This window comes from Sitophilus oryzae, unplaced genomic scaffold, assembly GCF_002938485.1.
Source record: "Sitophilus oryzae breed Bouriz unplaced genomic scaffold, Soryzae_2.0 scaffold_1385_pilon_pilon, whole genome shotgun sequence".
NCBI lineage: Eukaryota > Metazoa > Arthropoda > Insecta > Coleoptera > Curculionidae > Sitophilus > Sitophilus oryzae.
Window position 1 is genome coordinate 1,106,645 of NW_022146043.1, and position 22,392 is coordinate 1,129,036.

A 22,392-nucleotide genomic window follows, 5' to 3' on the forward strand; every position below is an offset into this window, starting at 1 on the left:
TATTTTTTTTTTAATCTAAAACGATAGATATAAGTAAAACATCGAATTATCTCTATTCAGGAACTGAATCTCAACTGGATACGCCTACACGTCCTACTCTGTTTTGTCTGATATTGTTGTGCTGGACGTTGGAAACTGGCACTCTTGGCAAGATTATATCTCGAAATAAAAGAGCAAGAAAAAAGAAACAGACAGATATCATGGTGATTTGTTTATATTTAACATTCCCCCAGCCAGAGTTCGATTCTCGTAGCTTTAAGTTTATTTTTGAACTGGAGCAAACAAATCGAAAATATTCGCATAAAAAGGGATACAGTACTGATGATTGAAAGAACAACCAGTTTTAATGCGATTGCAATAGAAAATATTCCAACTAAAATAAAGACTAATAAGTCAAAACGTAGACAACGTTGTTATTAAAAACGTAGATCATTATATATATATATATATATATATTTAGGTCATAAAATCAAGCTGGGTGAAGAGAACCAAAATACGGAGATCAAACGCAGGAACCCATTTGGCATGAGTAGCATTTGGAAATATGAGCGATATTTTCAAAGATAAAAAGGTGCCCATCAACCTAAAGAAAAAGGCTTACGATAGCTGCATCCTACCACCTGTGCTTACGTATGGCTTAGAGACTATGGCAATTACACGAAAAAAAGCAGAACAACTGCGAGTTGCACAAAGAGCCATGGAAAGAATCATGTTAGGGGTCACCATGAGGGAAAAAATGCGGAACATACGTCAAAAAACAAAACTAATAGATGTTGTTAAAAGAGTGCCAAGTCTGAAGTGGCAATGGATCGGACATGTGGCAAGACAGGATCCAGACCGATGGCCCCAAAAAGTCATTCTATGGAGACCTAGGGGAACAACAAAAAGTATGGGCCGACCAAAAAAGAGATGGGTCGATGACGTCAGAACAGTGGCAGGAAGACAATGGATAAGATTGGCTAGAGATCGCGAAGCATGGAAAAAACTAGAAGGCTTATATCCAACACTGGATGGAACCAGGCTGAGAAAGAAGAAGTCAAAACAAATATTATTAGAGTAAAAAATACTTGTAGTCTCCCTACTATGTCCCCATTTCTTGAGTTATAACTCATCATACAGTTTGACAAAAGCCAGTATCTGAGACGATTTTACAGAGGTTAGTTCTTCATCTCCGATATCAGTCATATCGTACCAAAGTTTATGGCAAGCACGAATGATGGTAGTGATGAGATGTTCCCATCTTCCCCACAGAATCTGCATTCGCCGTTGTTTCTTAGCTTCGATGTACTGATTCTAACTTCATTCAAAGGAGTTTGGTTTGATCTTTTCTCAACGCATTTTTACCTCATGAAGTGTAGTTGAGTCGTTTTCTAAAAAATAATTAAATGTTTTCTTACCCTCCGTGCCTCTTGTTGTAAAGTGACGAATCCATGCTTCAGAAAAACACTACTTTTTGCAATTCAAGCTCAAACAAAATCAATATTATTGGCAAAAAAATACGGACTAACCTTGCCGGTATTGATTTTAACCCAAATAAATTTTAAAGTTATGTTGACATTTCTCGAAAATGGAAAACTACGTTCATGCGATTTATCGGATCATATGCACTAATGGGTTAATACCCCATCATTTACTTTTGGCGATCCAGGTAATTCAGACTCGTGAGGGCGTGATCACTCTCCAAGGCAGAATAAATATTGTCCTATTGTCTTCTAATGTAGTGAACAATGTTTAATATCCATTTTTGTCTAGAAATTTTTAAATTTTAATTAAAACCATTTTTTAGTAGTTTAGACTGTTTTTCATAAAATTATTTTCCAGTTGCCAGTATATAACGATTTTATAAATTAGACAAAAAATAAAAGACATTTTGTGAATAGAAAATCAAAACATAAATTGATCCACATTGAGTATTTACATTTACATGTTATTTCTTATTTAATAGTCTAAGAATTTAATTTTTATTATAATACCATACACAATATAAAACTGAGTTATTGCTGATATTTTTTCTCGCCTATAACTCTCTCTCTCTCTATACGTACTATTCTATTTAAGTTTATAAAAGCGTTTTATATAACATCTTCTTGAACCTGTAACGTTTCACTTTGACTCTCCTAAATAAATGTAACGACGCCAGAGACCTTACCAACGACCTCTATCCAAAATAGACACGGATAAAACTAATGTTTGTTTATTTATTGAAAGAGCAAAGTTTACCAAACGCTTTAGAACGTTTATAACATCAACTGCAGGTGTACACTAAGCATAATAGTAAATACAGAAAGAAAATTACGTACATCTCGTTCTATGTACTTCTTTTTAAAAGCTACTTAAAATATTATTGTTACAATTGGTTACTAGTAAAACAAAAGGAATCACATATATGATTTAATAAAAAATCTAAAAATTAAAAATTATAATTTTTTAAGTGAAATAAGATAATACTTCAGACTTCTGGATTTTAATTATTAATTCCCGTTATTTATTTTCCAGAGAAACACAACCACGTTACAATACTAGCACAGGTTCTTCCAGAAACAGTTCCCATTACAGTCCGTTATCAGTGTCACCAAATTTATCACCTAGAGGACAACCACTTAGTCCAGGTAAGTTTTTGCTTTTTAACTTTACACCATCGATATAAAATATTAGGTCCTTCAGACAAATTTGTCAGTTTTGACGTAGATAATTTATACATCAACGTTCCTTTAGAGGGATCGTTAGACATCGTCGAGGCTAGATTGAGGGATGACGTAGCATTTTCCGAATGGACTTTGCTATCTCTTAGGGGAGTGATGGAGCTCTTGAGGTGCTGTCTACATAATTCTTATTTATTTTAAGTTAAAGAAAAGTTTTATGGTCAAAATGATGGTTTACCTATGGGTTCCTCGCTCTCTCCAGTGGCAGCGAATGTATATATAGAATGGTTCGAGACTAATGTCAATAGTACCGCAGTTGTCAAACCTAAAATCTGGCTTCGATATGTTGATGATACCTTTATAATCTGGAACGGAACAGATAGACAGTTGGATTTCTTTCTTAATCATCTTAATTCACGGAGTAACTCAATCAGATTCATGAACGAGAAAGAGAAAAAGTTCTGTCTACCGTTTCTGGATGTTCTTGTCGGTAGAAGCTATGAATCCATTAGCACTGCTGTAAAAAAACCCATACATACGGGACGATATTTAAATTCTCAGTCGAACCATTTTGAAGCAACCAAAAGAGGTTTAGTTAAAATATTATGTCAATGAGCAATCACAATCACTATATGCAGTAACCAAGAATGAATTCTGAACTAAGTAATATTAAAACCAATTTGCCTTAGAATGGTTACTCTGCAAAATCCCTAGACAATATAATATCCAATTGCAAGTCTGACTTATTGGTGCGCCAGCCTGAGGAGGATGCTCTCTCTCTTTTGACGATTCCATATGCCAGGCGAATAGCCAGGCAGAACAAAATTAAAACTGTTTTTAAGTCTGAGACTACTCTAAGAAGTGTCCTAACAAAAATAAAACCGAAATCATCAAACCAAGAAAAAGAGTGCATCTACCAGGTACCTTGCGAGTGCGGTGAGTCGTATATTGGAGAGACAAAACGTCCTATACATGTACGACTTGACGAACATAAAAAACATATGCAAAACGGCGAAACAATGAAGGCGGGCATTGCAGATCATGTGTGGTCCAAGCACCACAACGCGAAATGGTCGGAAGGCCGGGTTGTCCACAAAGAAACCCATTGGAAAAAGCCCAAATTTAAAGAGGCCGTATTCATTTCTAACAATAATAAAATCTTTAGCAATCCAAGTATGGACATTTCAACAATATGGCAACCACTCATAAAATGCTCCAATGCATTCTTAGTGGACAACCTTATGCTTGACTGCGCCCAACTAATTCACGGGTGAATACCAATAATACGTTGGTAATTATTGTAAAATGATAATCTTGTAATGTGCCTTCCAAGACTCGCATATTTAACTAATTCATTTGAAGAATTGAGTCAATATTAATAAGGTTTTTTTGCCGCAATGCAAAAAATTTTAGAGTGAGCTTTGAAATTAAGATTACTGTCAATTTAAATGCAAAATTATACTGGGAATGTTATCAATCGTCATTTTCAAACCGACTTGACGCCGTGTTTTTTATCTGGCAGTTTTTTGACGCGTGTTTTGTGAATTTTCAGGATACAGCACAGGAGGGTCGGCGTTAACTCCAACGTACACGCCGCTAACTTCAATCGACAATAATTACTTTGATTCTTACGAATATGGACCAGGAAGGAGGGGAGAGGACCAAAATGGTGACATTCATGTCACCAGACAGGTACAAAATAATATTTTATTTATTATATAATTAATCTGATTGGTGCATGTAAATTTAAAACCAACAATTTTGGGTGACATACATAAATATAAATAGTTCTTAGTTAACACTAAATAAAAAAAATTGTGTGCACTATGTGCGCATATTTGAAGTGAAACTTCTTACGTCCGTCTGCCTGTCTGTCCATCTACCCGTCTGTCCGTTTGAGGGATCCATTCGGGTACCTCTATCCAAGTGCCGAGTTTGGTTCCAATCGACCCATAATTTAGAAAAATGCTGATGATGTCGTCCATTTAGAGGCATCAGTATAAAAGGTCGAGAGCGCCATCCTGTAGCCCGTCCACAATTATGCCGAAATCGACCCACATTTTTCTTCAATATCAAATTGTTAGTCCCACCCTGATGAAGATATAAATGAAACGTCGTATCCAACTTTGCAAGGTGGGATCATATGCACCATCGCTCACATATTGGTCTCGATCGGAAGACATCGTGTAGATAGGTTAAATAACTCCATTGAAAAGTATATATAATAACAATCAATATGTGACATGCCATCTTATAGGCACCTCTTCAATGATAAAGAGTAACGAATTGTTAGTTAAATAATAACAACAGTCATAAGAGCAAGTCTAAATGCATACACTATGTCATCACTATATAATACCCAGTGCCAAATATTGCTAACCTGTTGGATACATTTGGAAAGTGCCAATATTTAGTCCATTTGACTTGGCGAATGGATTTCATCGGACAGAGATACACGACGGAAACATAATAAAAAAAAAGTTTTTTTAGAAAAATGAATAGCCATTATGAATATTTAACATATTTAGAGGACATTATAATCTTTTACAACCCTGATTGACCTTCAAAAGTTGACACTCCATGAAACAGCGGAGAGCCGCATCAACAATCTTATATCCTTGATAGATAACAAATGAGAATGATAGACACGTAAGGAGATGCTCACGTGAATAGACAACGACAAAAATGATAGTTTATTAAGAACCAGTCTTTCAACTTATCCGCCAACTTTCAACTTATATCGTATTTGTACATCGAAACATTACAATCGAAAATATTTGCTTAAAACTCTGAGAAAAGCAGACCGTCCACTGTAGAAATAGACAGGGGCACAGGGCCTTCATTATAAAGACCTAATTCTAAAAATACAGTAGAACTGCTAGTAATCAAAAGAGTACCGTGTGGATTACAACAGGTCTCTTGACAGGCAGTATGGCTGCCAATTGCTACCCGAACAAGTTCAACCTGTATTAAGGAAATATTTGCTGCAAACTTTGTGATGACGCTCCTAACACGCAGAGCAAATCATATTGTCACTGCTCTAGATTGCATGCGATATTTTCTATTTGGACAGCAAGGCTGGAACCGAAGGAACTATGTTCTATTGTTATAATTGGAAGAGAGAAACGTTTTCTCAGCAGTTATAATACCATACTATAACGTGGTATACCGATGCTTCCAAAACCAAAGCAGGAACAGGGATAGGAGTATTTCGGCCGAAAACTAAATATTCCGACCAATGGGCACCTTCGTAAGCATCTTTCAGAGAGAAATCTATGCTACCAAAATATGCGTACAAGATGCGGAAACGAGAAATAGCCATATTTTCCGATAGTCAAGCAACCTTAAGGTACATTCAGGCTGAGAGCGTCGAGCGTCGCGTCGCATTTGCGTCGCGTCTGCGTGTCGAAATGGAATCAATTCACTTTACTTAAATTAGACCGTTCAGGCAGACAGCGTCGCGTTTGGCGTTGCGCTAGCGTCCGCTGAGCGTCGGGGGTCGAGTTCAATGACGCGACGCTCGACGCTCTCAGCCTGAATGTACCTTTAAGTGCGACCAATTCAGTAACCATCAATAAAGTTGGTCAAGGAATGACTAGAGAAGCTGAACAAATTAAGCACAGAAAATAAAGTCCTCTACTCTGGGTGCGAGCCCACCAAGGGATAGAAGGTAACGAAAAAGCAAACGATCTAGCTAGAAAAGGAGCGAATACTCCACTAACTAAACCAGAACCGTTCTGCTTTCCAAGTGAAAACCAACTTAAAGCAGAACTCAGAACCTGGAGGACTTCATCAGTAACCTGATGGACTGAGAATCCTCCAACCCGGTTTAAGACACTCGGACTTACAACTGAGTATAATCAAAGATTTTTCTTGATTTAAGTAAGAACAATCTTCGGATTGTCACGGGATTTTTAAGAGGATGCTGTCTCCTCAATGAACACCTCACCTTGAAGCTAAGAAACAACGGAGAATGCATATTTTGTGGGGAAAATGAGGAAAGCCCAGTAAAAAACTTTAGTACGACTTATATTGGAGATGGAGAACTACCCTCTGTGAAACCGTCTCAAATACTAGTTTTTATAAAAGCCCTGAAACTGTATAGTGAGTTATAGCTAAAGAAAGGGGGACACAATAGATATATAAAGTCGCGGTAATTTACTTCCCCTCCCATACAAACTCTCATACCCTCCATACATACAGGCTCAGATGCAATAAAGTGCCGATTGCAACAGGTCTTTTGACAGGATATATGACTATCCAAGTACTACCTTAACAAGATCAACATGTTCCAAGAGAAGAAGTCTTCACTGCAGACTTTATGTTAAATATCCTAACACAGGGGGGAGTATATCCTATGTCACTGCTCGAGATTGCAAGCGATACTTTCTATTTGGGATAGCAAGGCTAAGCCCTGCACAAGCTGGTACAGGACCCAGGGATAGAGGAGACTGTGTTGTTGCGTTAAGTTGCTTGCAATTATTTTATTCATATAAAATAAACAATTCTTTATATGCGAATAACCGAATAATAATAACCGAAATATAATAATAACCGAATAACCGAAGTTCAGATGAAAAACAAGAACGACTACGCAATGAATATGACGTCAAAAGTGACGCATTAACCACCAGTCAAAACAGCCTGAATTTGCTGTCTGGATAGTACAACTATAGATCTAGTTTACCTTGAACGTGAACAAAAAGCAAAAATCTAAGTTGTCATATCCCTAATGGAAAATGATTCGAACGGCTACTGTGCACAACAAAAATTCAATTCCAACGTGTCCGCTTGCATGGCGTGTTCTATAAATAAAGGACCTTGTTTTGTGACATTACTGGCCGCTATCCAACTTCGTCCCGAACTGATAAATGAAGCTGTTATCCCCCGTTCGTATACATTTTTTTAAAGGAATTACTTAACTAATTCTCATAATTGTTGGCTATATTCTCGGGACTTATTGAAAATGGAGCCTAACATAGATGCATACATTTTTGTGTGACTTTTTTCTGTTGGGATATTTGTATATTACGGTAGTGTGGATGTTATGTATGATTTAGTACACAAACAGATGGTTAGTGCCAAGATTGAAATTTATTTTTAACGTGCAGTTATTATCAAAACGTCAACTTTTATAAGCAGTACGATTTAGTAGTGTGAACTTCTGTTGTTTTATATATTTTTGTATTATTTTATCAAAGAATGTTTAAATCAAAGATTTTAGTATTTGTACAGGGCATTTTTGAGAACACCATCTAAAACACTTTACTATATCACTGGTTGTTTGATTTTGAGAATGTAGAATGTGGTTATAATCAGCGCAACTTAAAGATTCATTGTGTCCCTCTTTTTTGAGTTATAACATGGTGATTTTCTTGTTGTAGGGGAGACAGGGTATTTTCCATCCTCCTCTGGACAACAGACGTTCTTTCTCCGGCGAGTGGGCATCTGCCTCCTACACCCTTCCTACACCGTATTCACCCTTCCACGGTTGGAATTTGGCCCTCCATGCTCTCCACCACTTTAACTTTGTCTCTCCTTAGATCTGATACCGGTGTTGCGTTGTCCCGAATCTATAATAGACGATATATATTTCTTTTTCTATTGCCTTTTTGGATTTGAGGTTCATTTCTATTGTGAATATCTGACCGAAGGCCCTCCTCCCTCGAGTTGATGACTCGCCAACTCGGTGTCCTTACATTGGAGTTCTGAGGCTGGATAAGGCTCAGTAGGTAGGTGGTGTCTTTTCCTTTGCTCCTCGGCAGAAAGACCGTGATGGTGTAATTCTTGTGGTCTATCTATTGTCCGTTCTTCTTACCAGGTGATCTGCCCACCAGTTGCCATTTGAGAGATTTGACTCTACGGATGACATCAATTACCTGGGTCTTTTGTCGTAGCCACTCTCTTCTTTTACGGTCTCTTTTGGTTATTTCCAGCATATTTCATTCCATTGAGCGTTGTACAACCTGCAGTTTCCTTATGATGTCCGTTTTAACGAGTCCATCAGTGTTTTCCTTATGATGTCCGTTTAACGTGTCCATCAGGTTTCGCATGCATTTCGCAAGCAGGTTGTATCGTTTTTAGTGTATATGTATATAAGTCGGTTCAGAACGTTCTACGACGTTTTCCGACACCTAACATCCACTCTTCTCTATTTAGCCAAAGATCATCAGGTATTTCTCTATTTTCCAGTTCTTTATCCACACCCTCCCTCCAGCTTAGTCGTGGCCTCCCACTTTTATTTCTGCCTCGCGGTGTCCAGAGTAAAATTTGTTTTGGTATTCTGTGGTCGGGCATTCGTTGCACATGGCCAAACCATATGAGTTGTTTTGTTCTTGTGTCGTCCACTTGCGTGTTTTGCTCCCATAATCTCTCTTACTCTGTCGTTGGTTATTTTTTCTCTTTTCGGTTTTTCAGCAGATCTCCTCCAGTAATCCATTTCGGTCGCTAATAGCATGTTCTCCGTTCTGCTTTTTAACTTCGCTTCCGCAAGTTATTATACTTTTCACTACAGTATTACAGTACGTCTGTCCGTTCTGTAGCTACGCGGTATCCGTGAGAGGGGAAACGATATTCTCTCGATGTTTTTCGTAAAAAATTAGACGACGCGTCCCATCAATAAAAATTCGACAAATTTGCAAGTAGCCAATAAAATGAGTGGGCGGAGCGATTTGCGGTGACGTACTCGTCAAGTCGACGTATAAAATATATTGCTGTTTATTTAAATGTTTTTTGTCCGCATTCCTTTCATAGACACAGATCCAGCAGATGTACTGTATATACAGTTCGTAGAGTACGTCACCGCAAATCGCTCCGCCCACTCATTTTATTGGCCACTTGCAAATTTATCGAATTTTTATTGATGGGACGCGTCGTCTAATTTTTTACGAAAAACATCGAGAGAATATCGTTTCCCCTCTCACGGATAACCCGTAGCCACAGAACGGACAGACGTACTGTACGTTCTTCTTATTAGCTTTAGAAATTCCTTAATCCCGCAATACACCATTCAACATAGATATTGCCCTCCTGCCGTGCATTATTCGATCTTTTATACCCTCATCGAGTTTTCCATCCTTAGTTATTTTTAATCCAAGATATTTATATTTGTCACAGTTTTTTATCACGCTACCATCCTCTAAGACTATGTTCTCTTGTAGCCTCGTTTTTTTTTCACCCATCGTTTTTAGTAATAATCATTAAATATCTCTAACTAGTTTTGTAAGATTACAGTATTTTGTGAAAATATACAAAAGTATTAAATTTTTGACAGCTTATTAAAGATACTTTAATATATCCATATTATTTTTTGTAAATTTATACTTACATTTTTTTCCAATGTAGGAAAAACGATAGTAATAAACAGAATATAATCTGCTTAAATTAAGAACTTATTTCTTTGCTATACATGTTTATACAAAATTAACAGGTTCAGTAAAAAAAATTAGGACGAATGCTTCTTAGCCAAACAAAGATTGAGAAAAAACAGCTGACGTATATTATACGCCATTATTTTCCCGATTGGCGTCGATATATTTTTAGTTGTTTTTAATTAGAAAAAAATCCCGCATCGTTGTCCAACGTTTTATTACTGATTACCTGTTTACCGAGCATTTGCTTCCAAAAATACGTCGAACGCTCTATTCACTCTGGCAAACGGGTTAGTTTTTCGCGAATATCTGCTCCAGACAGAACCTTTCATTTTTTTCCTCTAATCTAAGGTAGTCAGTGAAAAATCTTACGTAAGAAGTTAGTCAGTGTCGGGAAAATGATCCTTTCCAGGAGTTATTCCACCGAACAGTTTAACCGTGAAACTCAGGAAGCGGCTCAAGCTTGGGTAAGATCAAAAATCCTAAAAAAAATATGTGGAAATACCAATATCTCTGGAAAATACGTAACGGCATTGAAAAATTCGTTCAGGTATTTTTGGAGCATTGTGGCCTGGAGGAGATCATTAACCTGTTCATTCACAAAATATATATAGTTGTTACTGAAAAAAATATTTTTAATGCATCTAATTTTGTTGATTTATATCTAAGAGTCGATTCATATTAGACTTGAATGCATTCATAGATATGAATCACAATGAGTTGTTAAGTTTGTGAAAGTTGCCAAGATGAATTAGACTTAACTAAAATATTTCGGTAAGGTGATTTAACTACGCGATGTTTTATTAGTAATATTGGAATGAATCATTTTCAATTTTTCTTTTTTTTTAATAATACATACACAACAGCAATGTCTAGGACATTTATTTTATAGAAAAATTCGTGTGTATTGAGAAGGCTCAAAGGAAACAATTGTATTTGATTCAGGCATTAAAACTAGAGATGAGCAAAACTGCAATTCTTCAATCGCAATTGAAACTGCGATTGCGATTTGAGGATCGCAGCGACTGTAACCTGCGATTGCAATTTTAATATTTACTCAACCAAATTATTCGTAAAACGGTGCTTTTTCAAAATATGCCAATGAGCCACCCTCGTTCCATTTGAAAAAATTGAGATATGATGAAAAATACGATTTGGGCATCTTTTAGCTGGCCAGAACAAGACGCGAAAAACAATAGACGATCAAATATATTTTTTCAAGGCATCTTAATTAAAATTAGTGTTGAAAAGATTGAAATTTAAAATACGATTTTTTTCGAAAATGTTAAAAGATGCCTTATAACCAAACCATTCTATTCAGAGTGTCATTTTCTATCAAATAAAGTAAAAAAATACCGAGTGTGTCATTTAAAAATCAAAAGTTGTAATCATTTTCGGTGAAACAGAAAGTGACTAAAAACAATTGAATACGTCAATCAATCCTAATTTATGTCATATACTAACATACCAAATCTCATTTTTTTATTAAAAAGTTATAGGGGTGAACCACTCTTGAGAAACACACGGTAGTTTATTGATGATAACCCTCGAAAATATGACCTTCTCTATAAATAAATAATATCAGAGTGAAAATTCAATCGCAGTTTACTATAAAATGCTTCAATAAACCACAAAATTACATTCGCAACAATATCGCAAATCGCTAAAATTTCAAACTCGCAGATTGAAATCAGGGTCCCAGTTTGCAAAATCACAATCGCAGCAAAATCTCAAATCGCAACAGAGTCGCAAATCGTAGCTATAGTAATACTGGTTGCCTAAATTGAAACTCGCAAATAGAAGAAATCGCAATTTCCTATGATAGCCAATCGCAGGTTGCGATTTCAAAATCTTGCTCTGTAAAATTTCTTGCTCATCTCTAATTAAAACATTTAGTTTTCCAAATGCATACGAAAGTTACATTCAGTGAGCGTAGTTCGTGAATTATGGTATTTAAAAAATTATCACAGAAGATTAGTTGAAACAATTGGGAATTCAAGAAGACAATAACAATATTTCACTGTCTGGAAACTCTGTCGTGTTGTTCCATCGCAATTCTAAAATCTATTGACACACTCTGCTCATTCACGCCGGCGCCACGACGTCTCACGAGTATCTCGAGAGTATGAGCCGAATAAAAAACTCGCCAAGTCGGTAGGCTATTGAAATGATATGGCCGAGAACCTCGGTGTAGATTCCGCGTAAACTAAGTAGACCCCGTCCAGCAGCAAAACCGAGACGTTAACGCGACTAACTTTCTAAAGGCATATGATATTATATTTGTGTAAATATTGAAAATATCTTAGAGAATAACAAATCTGATTTTATTTATTATTAATTTTTTATCAGAATTTCGTAGAAATACTTGGCGATAATGGCTCAAAAGTGGCTCACCCCTATAACTTTTTTATTTTTCAGGTAAAAAACGAGATTTGTATTTATTGTATTTATTGTGTATTTTATTGAAGGGTCCAGGAAAAAAAAACACGATAAGCGCCATTTCACTGATTTTACAGGAGAGCGCTGGACAGCTGGTAGTTATCAGATTCTTGCCGTGTATTCTATATTTTTACTAGGCATATACCAAAGGATTTAACAACTTATTGCCCTGCACAGTGGCGGATACAAAGGGGGGCCCATGGGGCCCATGGGGCCCGCCCCCCCCCTAAAATCTATAAATTGCGTTAAATATTAGGCTTTTGGGTTAAAAATGGCGCTCTAAATAGCATATTGTTCATTAATATTACTTTTTATCTGGGCCCAACCTAAAATAAATTTCTGCATCCGGCCCTGGCCCTGCAGAGTTTATTCATTTTGTAGGGACCAGTTAGGGACCTCCTATAATATTGTAAAATCCTAAAATTAAGAAATTGGCGCTTATCAAGTTTTTCCCCTGGACCCTTTAATTGTTTTCGGTCACTTCCTGTTTCACCGGAAATGACTACAACTTTTGGTTTTTAAATGACACCCTTGATATTGTTTTATTTTATTCGATAGAAAATGACACTCTGAATAGAATGACATATAATTTTGACATTTTCGTATATGGTTTATTTGAAATTGTAACATGCGGTTCGTGACGACAATTTGAGATATTGATGAAAAAATTGAGATATGATTAAAAATACGATTAGGGCATTTTTTAACCGGCAAGGACAAGACACGAAAAACATTAAACGATCAAATATATTTTTCCAAGGCTTCTTGATTAAAAATTAGTGTTTTTAACACAGGCATGGCTCTCTAGATTAAAATTTAAAATACGATTTTTTTTAAAGCGTAAATGTCAAAACTTGACATATGATATGTCATTCTATTGTGTCATTTTCTATTGAATAAAGTAAAAAAATACAGAGGGTGCCATTTAAAAATCAAAACTGGTAGTCATTTCCGGTGAAACAGGAAGTGACCGAAAGCAATTGAATAATTTATGTCATATACTTAGGTACTAACATACCAAATCTCGTTTTTTTAATCTAAAAAAATTAAAAGGGTATAGGGCTGAGCTACTTTTAAAAAACACCCGGTATATACTCTTTATCCTAAACTTTAATTGGCAATCAAATTTCTATGCTAGTTTAACATTTTATATATTTGTTTCTGTGCGGTGGAATAGAAAATAGAAATTGGAAAATAAACGAACCTTGTCTCAGTCACGTACGTTTATTGAATCTGAAAAAAATAATACACATTTTAGCATGAAAAGAAAATCCCCAAAAATATAATACTTCCAAGAAAGAAAAAAATATTTTCTATATTTTATGGTGTTGTAAATTATCGCAAAACAAAAGGAAAGTGTTTACGCTTTTGAATCATACGCTTTTCTCGAAGATTTCTCATTATTTGTATTAAAACTTCTAAAAATAAAACTCGCGGGTTTTACTGGATCCTTAACGTATTTACGTTTTTCCAAAGTTATTTCGAAGAGAAAAAAAATGAAAAAAACAAGATCGCGCACAATACTCATCTGGCTGGGAATTATTAACCTCCATTGAACACTTGGCTCGCATATATTCACTTCTTGATGTAAATTTTCCAGAAATCTATTTCGGTATCCAGATCTGGGTTAATATGGGGACCAGACGCCTTCAATTATTTCGAAAAATCGGACCTACCACGACACGCCGTTTTTTATATTCACTCGTGTGTCAAATTCATAATTATGTTACATTACATTTGTTCATCAAATCTTTATTTTTGTGAAATATTCTGGATTACTTTCAATTTTCATAAATAAAATTTGATTTTTATTTATGAAAAATGAAAATTTTACGAATTACAACAATTTTTTACCGAGTGGCAACAAAATAATTGCACAAGCCCCCATTCGATTGCTTTTCATGGAATATACCATACGATCGAAAAAAATGGCGTCATAGACGGCTGGGAAATGAGAGGCGATGATAATATTGGCGAGGTCAAGCTTTATACGTCATTACTTGGTCCGCACTCTTTATTTTTTAAAAGCGCTTACTGCAAGTTGACCTTAAGAAAGATGTATTTATTTTTATAATGAGTAAAAATTATCTTTAAATGGTGTAGCTTAAAATTCGAGGAAAAGTGTGTATTTTTTGAAAATAGACTGGTGTGTCTGGAAACAGTCTATCCTTCTTTAATCTTTCCATAATTAGTGTTAATTTTTGACCAGTTTTATGTCAAAAATTAAATTTTCTTTTAAAAATATTGGCTTGTAATGCAATCTATAAAAAATCTACCATTTTCCGGGGTGAATTATGCACAGTGTCAGTTAATGCTTTGGGCAAACTTTAAAAAAACATTACATCTGCTGATCATACCAACATGATTAACAAAATGACGAGCCGTCAAGGTTTTAAAACAAAATATTTTAGTTCGTTGTATATTATTGATACGGCACCTTTAAAATTTGAAATTCACTTAAACACAAAGTTTGCTTAAGTAAGAATGGGTCTCTCTCAGAGTATAATCTGGTGGAGTGGCCTTTTTATTAATATCTTTGAACCCCGTCCGCCCGGCTGTTACAATTAAAAAGCTAGCGGCCTCTATACGACTTATTCTGACTGAAAATTTTGGCGCCCAACGTTGGGCGCCCATTTACTTGTACCACCCGAGGTCGGAGTTTAAAAATATTAATAAAAGGGCGCCACGAGATTATACACTAATAATGACTCTTTGAATAAAGGATGTAACTATTAAGCAAAACTTCAACATTCATTCTTATATACTATTTTAACTTGGTGACTCTATCTTAACTATAATACTAGACTAAATAATACTAGCAAATGTAACAATTTATTAAAAGATAAAAAGTTAAATATATAAAAAAAGAATGAAGGAAAGAAAAGAGAACTGTATAATTGAAAAAGAAAATAATCTATAAATCTGCCAAAATAAAGACGTTATCCCCCTTATCTAACTTAGTACTATATACAGTCTGATACCATGATCTGATACGGACGGTATACCGTAGCTCGATGGACCACTGTTGTCATCAGCCAGCTGTAGAACTTTTTAGATGGAATCCAGACGGCGAATAAACAAATAACCTAAGTAACAATGGTTGTCGTCCAACGAATAAAACTATAGTTCGAACGATAAAAATATACTTAAAAATCAGCGATTCGATTACAAATTTTAAATGAAAATTATCAAATTTTCACAAACGCGACAACAGATTAAATATATTTATAAAACAGCTGATTTGACTTGACTGTGACGAGTGACGACCATAGATATAGAGAAGATCTCTGGTGACGGCAACCAGTGACAACGCTATATATATCTGGTTCACTAACAGTAAAGTACTATATAAAAAAAATAATAATAAAATTATAATAAACATGATGTTATTATTAAAAAAGGTTTGTTATAATTTATCCGCTGGTACACAAAATTCGTAACGAGGAAAATTGACTGTTACATCACCATTCATATTTTAATTGTTATATTCTTTAGTAGATACTTATGTAATATCAATAATTATCATTATAAATTCATCTCCTTTCATAAAACCTCTACTTGTCTAATTTAATCTGAATATTTTACAAAACATTTGTACTCGTTTTCATAATGTGTATGTGTATATGTGTCCCCATTTGTTGTAGCCGTACCGTACAACACCGTTGGTACTTCCCGGTGCCAAGGTGAAAAGGGAACCCGGACCGACAGAAAGTTACCTACGTCATCATCCTAACCCAAGTGTCAGAGCGCCACCACCGCATTTAGTTCCACATCAAAAGGTATCTCACGATTGGCTTCTGAAAATAACAATTGCTATTTTAATTTTTGCTTATTTTACAATTTTAATATTAGAGTATTGTATTTGACTAAGAGTGGGTCCCATAGGGGACCCTCCACTGAGGCCGCGAGGGCCTATTGTGGCTTAATATTAGAGTAGTATAAGAATATACAGATGTCAATACTGAACGTCTTGAATGCTTAAGATTAAAAAGAAACTGATATTTTCAAAAGAATCCTATTTAAAAAAAACGTGTCTCGTAACTTAACAAGTTATGATACAAAAAACTTAAGTTTTATTCAGAACCTCGCAATTAGTGGAATAAATTAGTGGCTTCAATTACACTTTATACTTTTTAGTTTACGATTATTCACAATGTCTAAAAAAGACAATTAAAATTAATAAAATATCCTAGCAACAGCCTGGGGTAGTCAGTTGTATCCATAGATAAAGCCTAATATTTAGCTTAAAAAACAATAAACTTTTGATTTCTAACCTTAATTTCTCTTGACGGATGATGATAATTTAATGGTAGATTATTTTCTTTTATCTATGATGATAATCAAAGACCAAAATGACATTCCTCGCAAATTTTGAAGTATGATTAGTGGAAAAGTTAAAAGTTTGTTAACTTTTTCCACTAATTGAATATTACTACTATTATTCATTTTGTCGCTGTGAATGCTTACATTGATATTAGAGGAACCAAACTTCTACCGCTAATTGAAACCGCTAATTTATTCCACTAATTTGGAGGTCAAGTCATTTTTATTCACGGGATTCAAAATGATTCAATCATATCTATCAATCGATACTAATAGCACTACTAAAAAATAGAGGTTGATGGTAGAAGATTGAAAATTTTGGGTTGTATGTATTTTTTAATACCACCTCATAAAAAATAAAAAATAAAAATTGTCCAAAAAATAAAAAAAAAATTGGGGTGGACCACCCTTATGACTTTGGGGTATAAAAATAGATAACAGCTTATTCTAAGACCTACTGAATATACATATAGAATATTATCAAAATCTCTGAGTTTCTGAGGAGTATGGTAACTAAAACTGACACGAGAATTTTATATAGTATTAGATTAATAATTAGGCTTCAGATTTTTTTTAAAGGAATTATTCTCAATATCTATGAAGATAATTAAAAAGAAGTTTTCAATTTAAAGTATATGAAAGTTTATTTTAATTTGATTACTTTTCGTTCTTTCCAGAATCTTAGCTGTTTTAGTTTTCAATATTTATTTTCTACTTGATAAATACAAAAAGAAATATCTGTCCTCTACAATGGAGTATGCATTCAAAATGCATATTGAGAAAAAGACTAAAAGTATTGACTTCTCTATATTTTTTAATACTCTAATAGACATATCATATGGGTTCTTAAATTCCTAGTTTATAACGACCATGAGAATTAAATGTAAAAGACTGTTATTTAATTTTCTATTTTAAACTTTATCTTTCTTTATTTCTGAAAATATCAAGTGGGTGGTCAAAACGTGTAGCACTAAAAGTTTGACTTGGCTTTCTATCAAACTGCCCACCACTCCCACATTTTTTTGTTTGAAATGTTTTTTTTCCTAATTATTGTTTTCGTCTTTCATCGTTCTTCAAATTCGTTATCGATCAAACGTCTTCCAATTCATTTATTTAAAATAATATCACCCAGTATCTTTAGATCATATTTTGTGTTTTTGATGAAAATAAAAGATTTGACTAGAAATAACATCTGGATTTAATATGGAACGTCTAAAAATAAGCAATAAAGCAGGTCTAGATTGCGCTATTCTCGTAACACACGCACCAAAATACAGTATTGCTGTTTCCTGTGGTAATTTTGATTTTTTTTGTACAACAGGTTGCTCACTCGCTTTTAGATAGAATATCTACAGGTGATCCAAACAAACAGGTTATTATTTTTGAATGAAACGACTGTATTTTTACTTTTTTTGTTTTAAACCTGTTTCTTGTTGATTTAATGTTTTTTTTTTCTTGCACGAGTGTGTCCTAACTATTTTACATCATTTTATCCACTAACACTAACATCTTTTTTAAACTACTCTATATATGAGTAGTGAAAACTATCTAAATATTTAATTTTGTACAGTGTCTCATTTTGTTTGCAATTGAGAGTTTTACAATTATTAACAAAAATAAAATATTGCGATTTGTAAACATTTTAGCTACTTTTTAAACAAAACTTAAGATGCGCATCCAAAGTTTAGGACACTTTATATTTGTGTTTTCTGGCAATCTCCAAAAAGGTAAAAATTACTATACCATCCTGGACACTTCATCTACGTGGTGTGTGTTTTAACGTAAGCGACAGAGATAAATATAAAGGACCGGTTGGCAGACAGAGAGACAAAATAAAAAGCGGCACACAGTGTTGCCGGTTTTTACCCTTGTAGGAAAATGTGTGTAGAAAAAATAAACTATTTTAAAAACTTCAATATATATTATTGAAATTAAGATAATATATCTCAGCTAAATACCGTACGGTCGAAAAAAAACGGCGTCCAGTTGGCTTGGAAATGATGATCGATGACATTCCCCATATAATTTTACATATAAAATGACAGCGATCTTCATTTCATAGTCATCGCTGACGCCGTTTTTATTAGATCAGACGGTATAATAATATATTACAGCTGTAGTAAATTGAGTAACTAATTGTGATTTTTTTTTATATACGTTTATATTGGTGCTGTTTGAAATTTTGATACAAAATCCGGCAATATCGCATAGAAGAAATGTTTCAACACAACTTTTATCTCTTTTTAATACATTTGATTTTCCATTATGCTGTTTCCATCACTATAATACACGTTAAATTCCAGACCACGCTTTTATGACGACCAGAATGGTATAATTTTTTACGTACAATTCAGTGGCTTATATTAGTTAGTTAGTTTTTTCTTAGTACTTTCATTTTTGATATATAAGTACCCTAAATTGAGATATTCTTTATATTTGTCACGAAGACAATTTTCCTTTTTATAAGCTTCACAAAACTGCATGATAACTGCTATCGATTTACGTTTAAGTTATACCGTATGATCGAATAAAAACGGCGTCCAGTTGGCTTGGAAATGACGATCGATGGCATTTCCTATATAAATTTACATATAAAATGACAGCGATCTTCATTTCATAGCCATCGCTGACGCCGTTTTTATTCGATCGTACGGTATGTGATTTCTCAAAAAAGCAGACATTCAGAATATGAGATGCCTGAAAAGCAAAGTTTTGTCTTTACTATTAAGCAAAATATACTGAATTTCAAACTAAAATAGTACATTCTGTACAACTTTAGACACAACTAGTAATTTTAGTTTATTTTGGAAGAGAATAAGTTTCCACAGACTACACCAAAAAGAATTATTAAGCGAAACAATAGATATATATTTAAATTAAAACGACAGAGAATTATTACTACTGTATTGTTAGTACTGTCATATATTCTTTTGGTGAACAAACTCTACTTTGGAATCTTACACTTTTCACTTACTACACATATTTTAGTTTTTAAAAAGAAAAAATAATTAAAACCGTCTAAGATAACTAGACTAATTTTTTCAGTGAACGTCTTTATATTTTCTTTTGTTCTATTGCTCATTTTTGTTTATGCATGTTTTTAAAATGTTCTTACGAATTCTTTCTAATAGAATATAGTCAGAGGTTGATATTTGTGTTGTCGCTACCTATGTCTATAACTAAATTTGTTACCTAGGCTTCAAAATTTATTTTTTTATTTTAAAAAGACATTCAACTATTATATTACACAGATCAAAAAACTTTAGTTGTATAATGTGACAAACCAACAAAACACAAAGTACCCGCTCTGAAAATTGTGTATTATATTTATATGCTACTTATTTAAAAAAAAAAGTTTCAGATAATTTTATGTTCTGGATTGGTTTGTTTTAAGTTAACAAAGTCAAAAAACATGGCGTTGTATCACCGCCATTGAATTTTTTTAATTTTTAATATTAATATGTACCTATGTATATTAAAACGATGTACCTGAATTACATATTACATTAAATGCAAGTGCAATCTTTTCATTCCGTGTACATTTCCCAAAAACAACTCTTAAATTGTTTCATAGTATGTTGGCACTTTTTTGTAAATATTTATATATTTACAAAAATATATAAATATATTTTCGTATTGGGCACTTAACTAATGTGTAATTCCGTTGCATCTTTTCCTTCACACTCTGATTATTCCAACAAACAAAAATCTATGATAGATAATGATATATTACTAACATAATATTTTTAAGCGATTAGTTAATTTCTTAACTGTCATTATAACAAATGTCATAGTTGGTATATCAGAGGGTGTTAAAACTATTCTATCTTAAATTGACAAAATATATTTAAATTTTAGGTTGTACACAAACAATTCAATTCACCACTCAACCTATACAGTGAGCCAAATGTAGTGGACACTATCCACAGGCAAACTGGACTTCAGGCGTAAGTGTATTGATAAAAAACACAATCTAATGCCTCACACTAAACTAATTTATATATTTATTATATTAAAAGCCAATTATTTTTAGCAGCTATGCTCACTATAAAAATACACACTTTTATAACTCGATTGATATTTGTGTGTTGTAGTCCATTCTAAATATTTTAAAGAACACAATTCTTGGTATGCGTACGTGATTACTAAAATTTAACTATAGAGTAACAAATCCAAGTAGATACTCCTATTTTTTAAAGTTAGTTATATTAGTTGGAGTTCTAAGCTTATTTTAAAATTGAAGAGTCCAGCGGAAAAACATGATAGTAAAAAGTGTTAAAATATTATAGTGTATCTAATTGGTCCCTACAAAATATATAAACTTTGCAAATCATTAAGCTGTTAAATAATATGATATACACTATACAGGGAAAGAACTTGATAACCACTAGCCGTACAAGACTCTCCTGTAAAATTAATAAAACGGCGCTTACCCTGTTTCCCATGCACTGTTCAATTTCTAACTAGTATTGATTTATGTTTGATAATTTATAATTTTTTATTACAAATACAGACTCCATGAGTAGTTTTAGTAAAAAAATATCATAATAACATTTAATTTACTTATTCAATTAAATCTATAAGTAGCAGAATAAAACACTAGTTCACCACAATACACCAAACACTTTATTAATTTTAATCATCTACTGATGATGCTAAAATAGTAAGCAAAATATTCATCCAGTGTTAGAAGTAAAGTGTTTTAGTATACTATATAGTCTGTCCAATGACTCAAGAAAGATTTCGGCAGACGAAATCCAAAAAATGGCAGAAATTTGCTTCTGAGTTCTGAATTAATGTGACAGACACAACTGTCTTTATCAGAAATCCTCCGGTTGGACAGACTATAGTAAACTAATGTTGTATTCTGTTGTGATCACTTTTATATTATACAAAATTATTCTTCTAAGCTCATCTTACTATTGTGTCCTTTCTAGTGTTTCTGAATGGACTATAGCAAATCATTTTTTATTACTGAAATAGTAACGTTCAATGTCATATAAAAATGAAAATCTCTATTAATATACACTTACAAATTCTTATTCCAACAAGAATTAATTCAATCTAAAAACATAATAATTTTAACCGGGTATTTTTTTGGCATTTGCAGCTCAATAAACAGGCAAGTAGACTAGATAGTACTAACTAATGGCAAGCACCAAAAATATTGTGAAGGTCGGGTTTGTAGGTAAAAACGTCAGCTTGCATACATTCGATGTACATGCCCCCCATATTTATATAAATAACATTTCATTTAATGCGTTCTATTTATTTGTAGGTCTCTTATAACATTGGATTAATTTTAAATGCGTCATAAATATGTAGAAGAGGTATAAAACTAAGTCAGTAATAAATAATATAGAAAAGTTTATAAGCGTTTCAATAAAAGTGAACAAAATAATGTTGACTAAAAAAAGATGATTTTATGTTCCATTGCCTGTATGTTTTTAATTAGTATACAACGTTTTCATTGTGGTTAGATATATATACACAAAAGTTTTCAATTGCAAGGTAGCGTTGGTTTTACCGCTGGTATAAAAGATTTTTATTATTGCAGAAATAATCTTAAATTGTCTGTAAAATAGATATAAATATTTTAAATCTTTAGTGAATCTCAA

At 33.6% G+C, this 22,392-nt stretch overlaps 1 protein-coding gene across 8 annotated transcripts in view; it reads left to right on the forward strand.

The window, feature by feature from the left end:
* The window catches only part of LOC115875414 (PDZ and LIM domain protein 3), a 52,868-nt gene that overhangs the window by 22,640 nt on the left and 7,836 nt on the right, over positions 1-22,392 (forward strand). For 4 of the 8 annotated variants that reach the window (XR_004049006.1, XM_030890866.1, XM_030890868.1 and 1 more), the window contains exons 3-8: positions 2,497-2,609; positions 4,195-4,334; positions 16,096-16,230; positions 18,096-18,146; positions 20,633-20,721; positions 21,885-21,896. Coding sequence is in view for 7 of the 8 variants with exons in the window: in XM_030890866.1 (XP_030746726.1) it covers positions 2,497-2,609; positions 4,195-4,334; positions 16,096-16,230; positions 18,096-18,146; positions 20,633-20,721; positions 21,885-21,896 (540 nt within the window). In the remaining variant the exon portion in view is untranslated. The remainder of the gene's footprint in view (positions 1-2,496; positions 2,610-4,194; positions 4,335-16,095; positions 16,231-18,095; positions 18,147-20,632; positions 20,722-21,884; positions 21,897-22,392) is intronic. The other 4 variants (XM_030890869.1, XM_030890865.1, XM_030890864.1 and 1 more) reach the window with 4 other exon arrangements.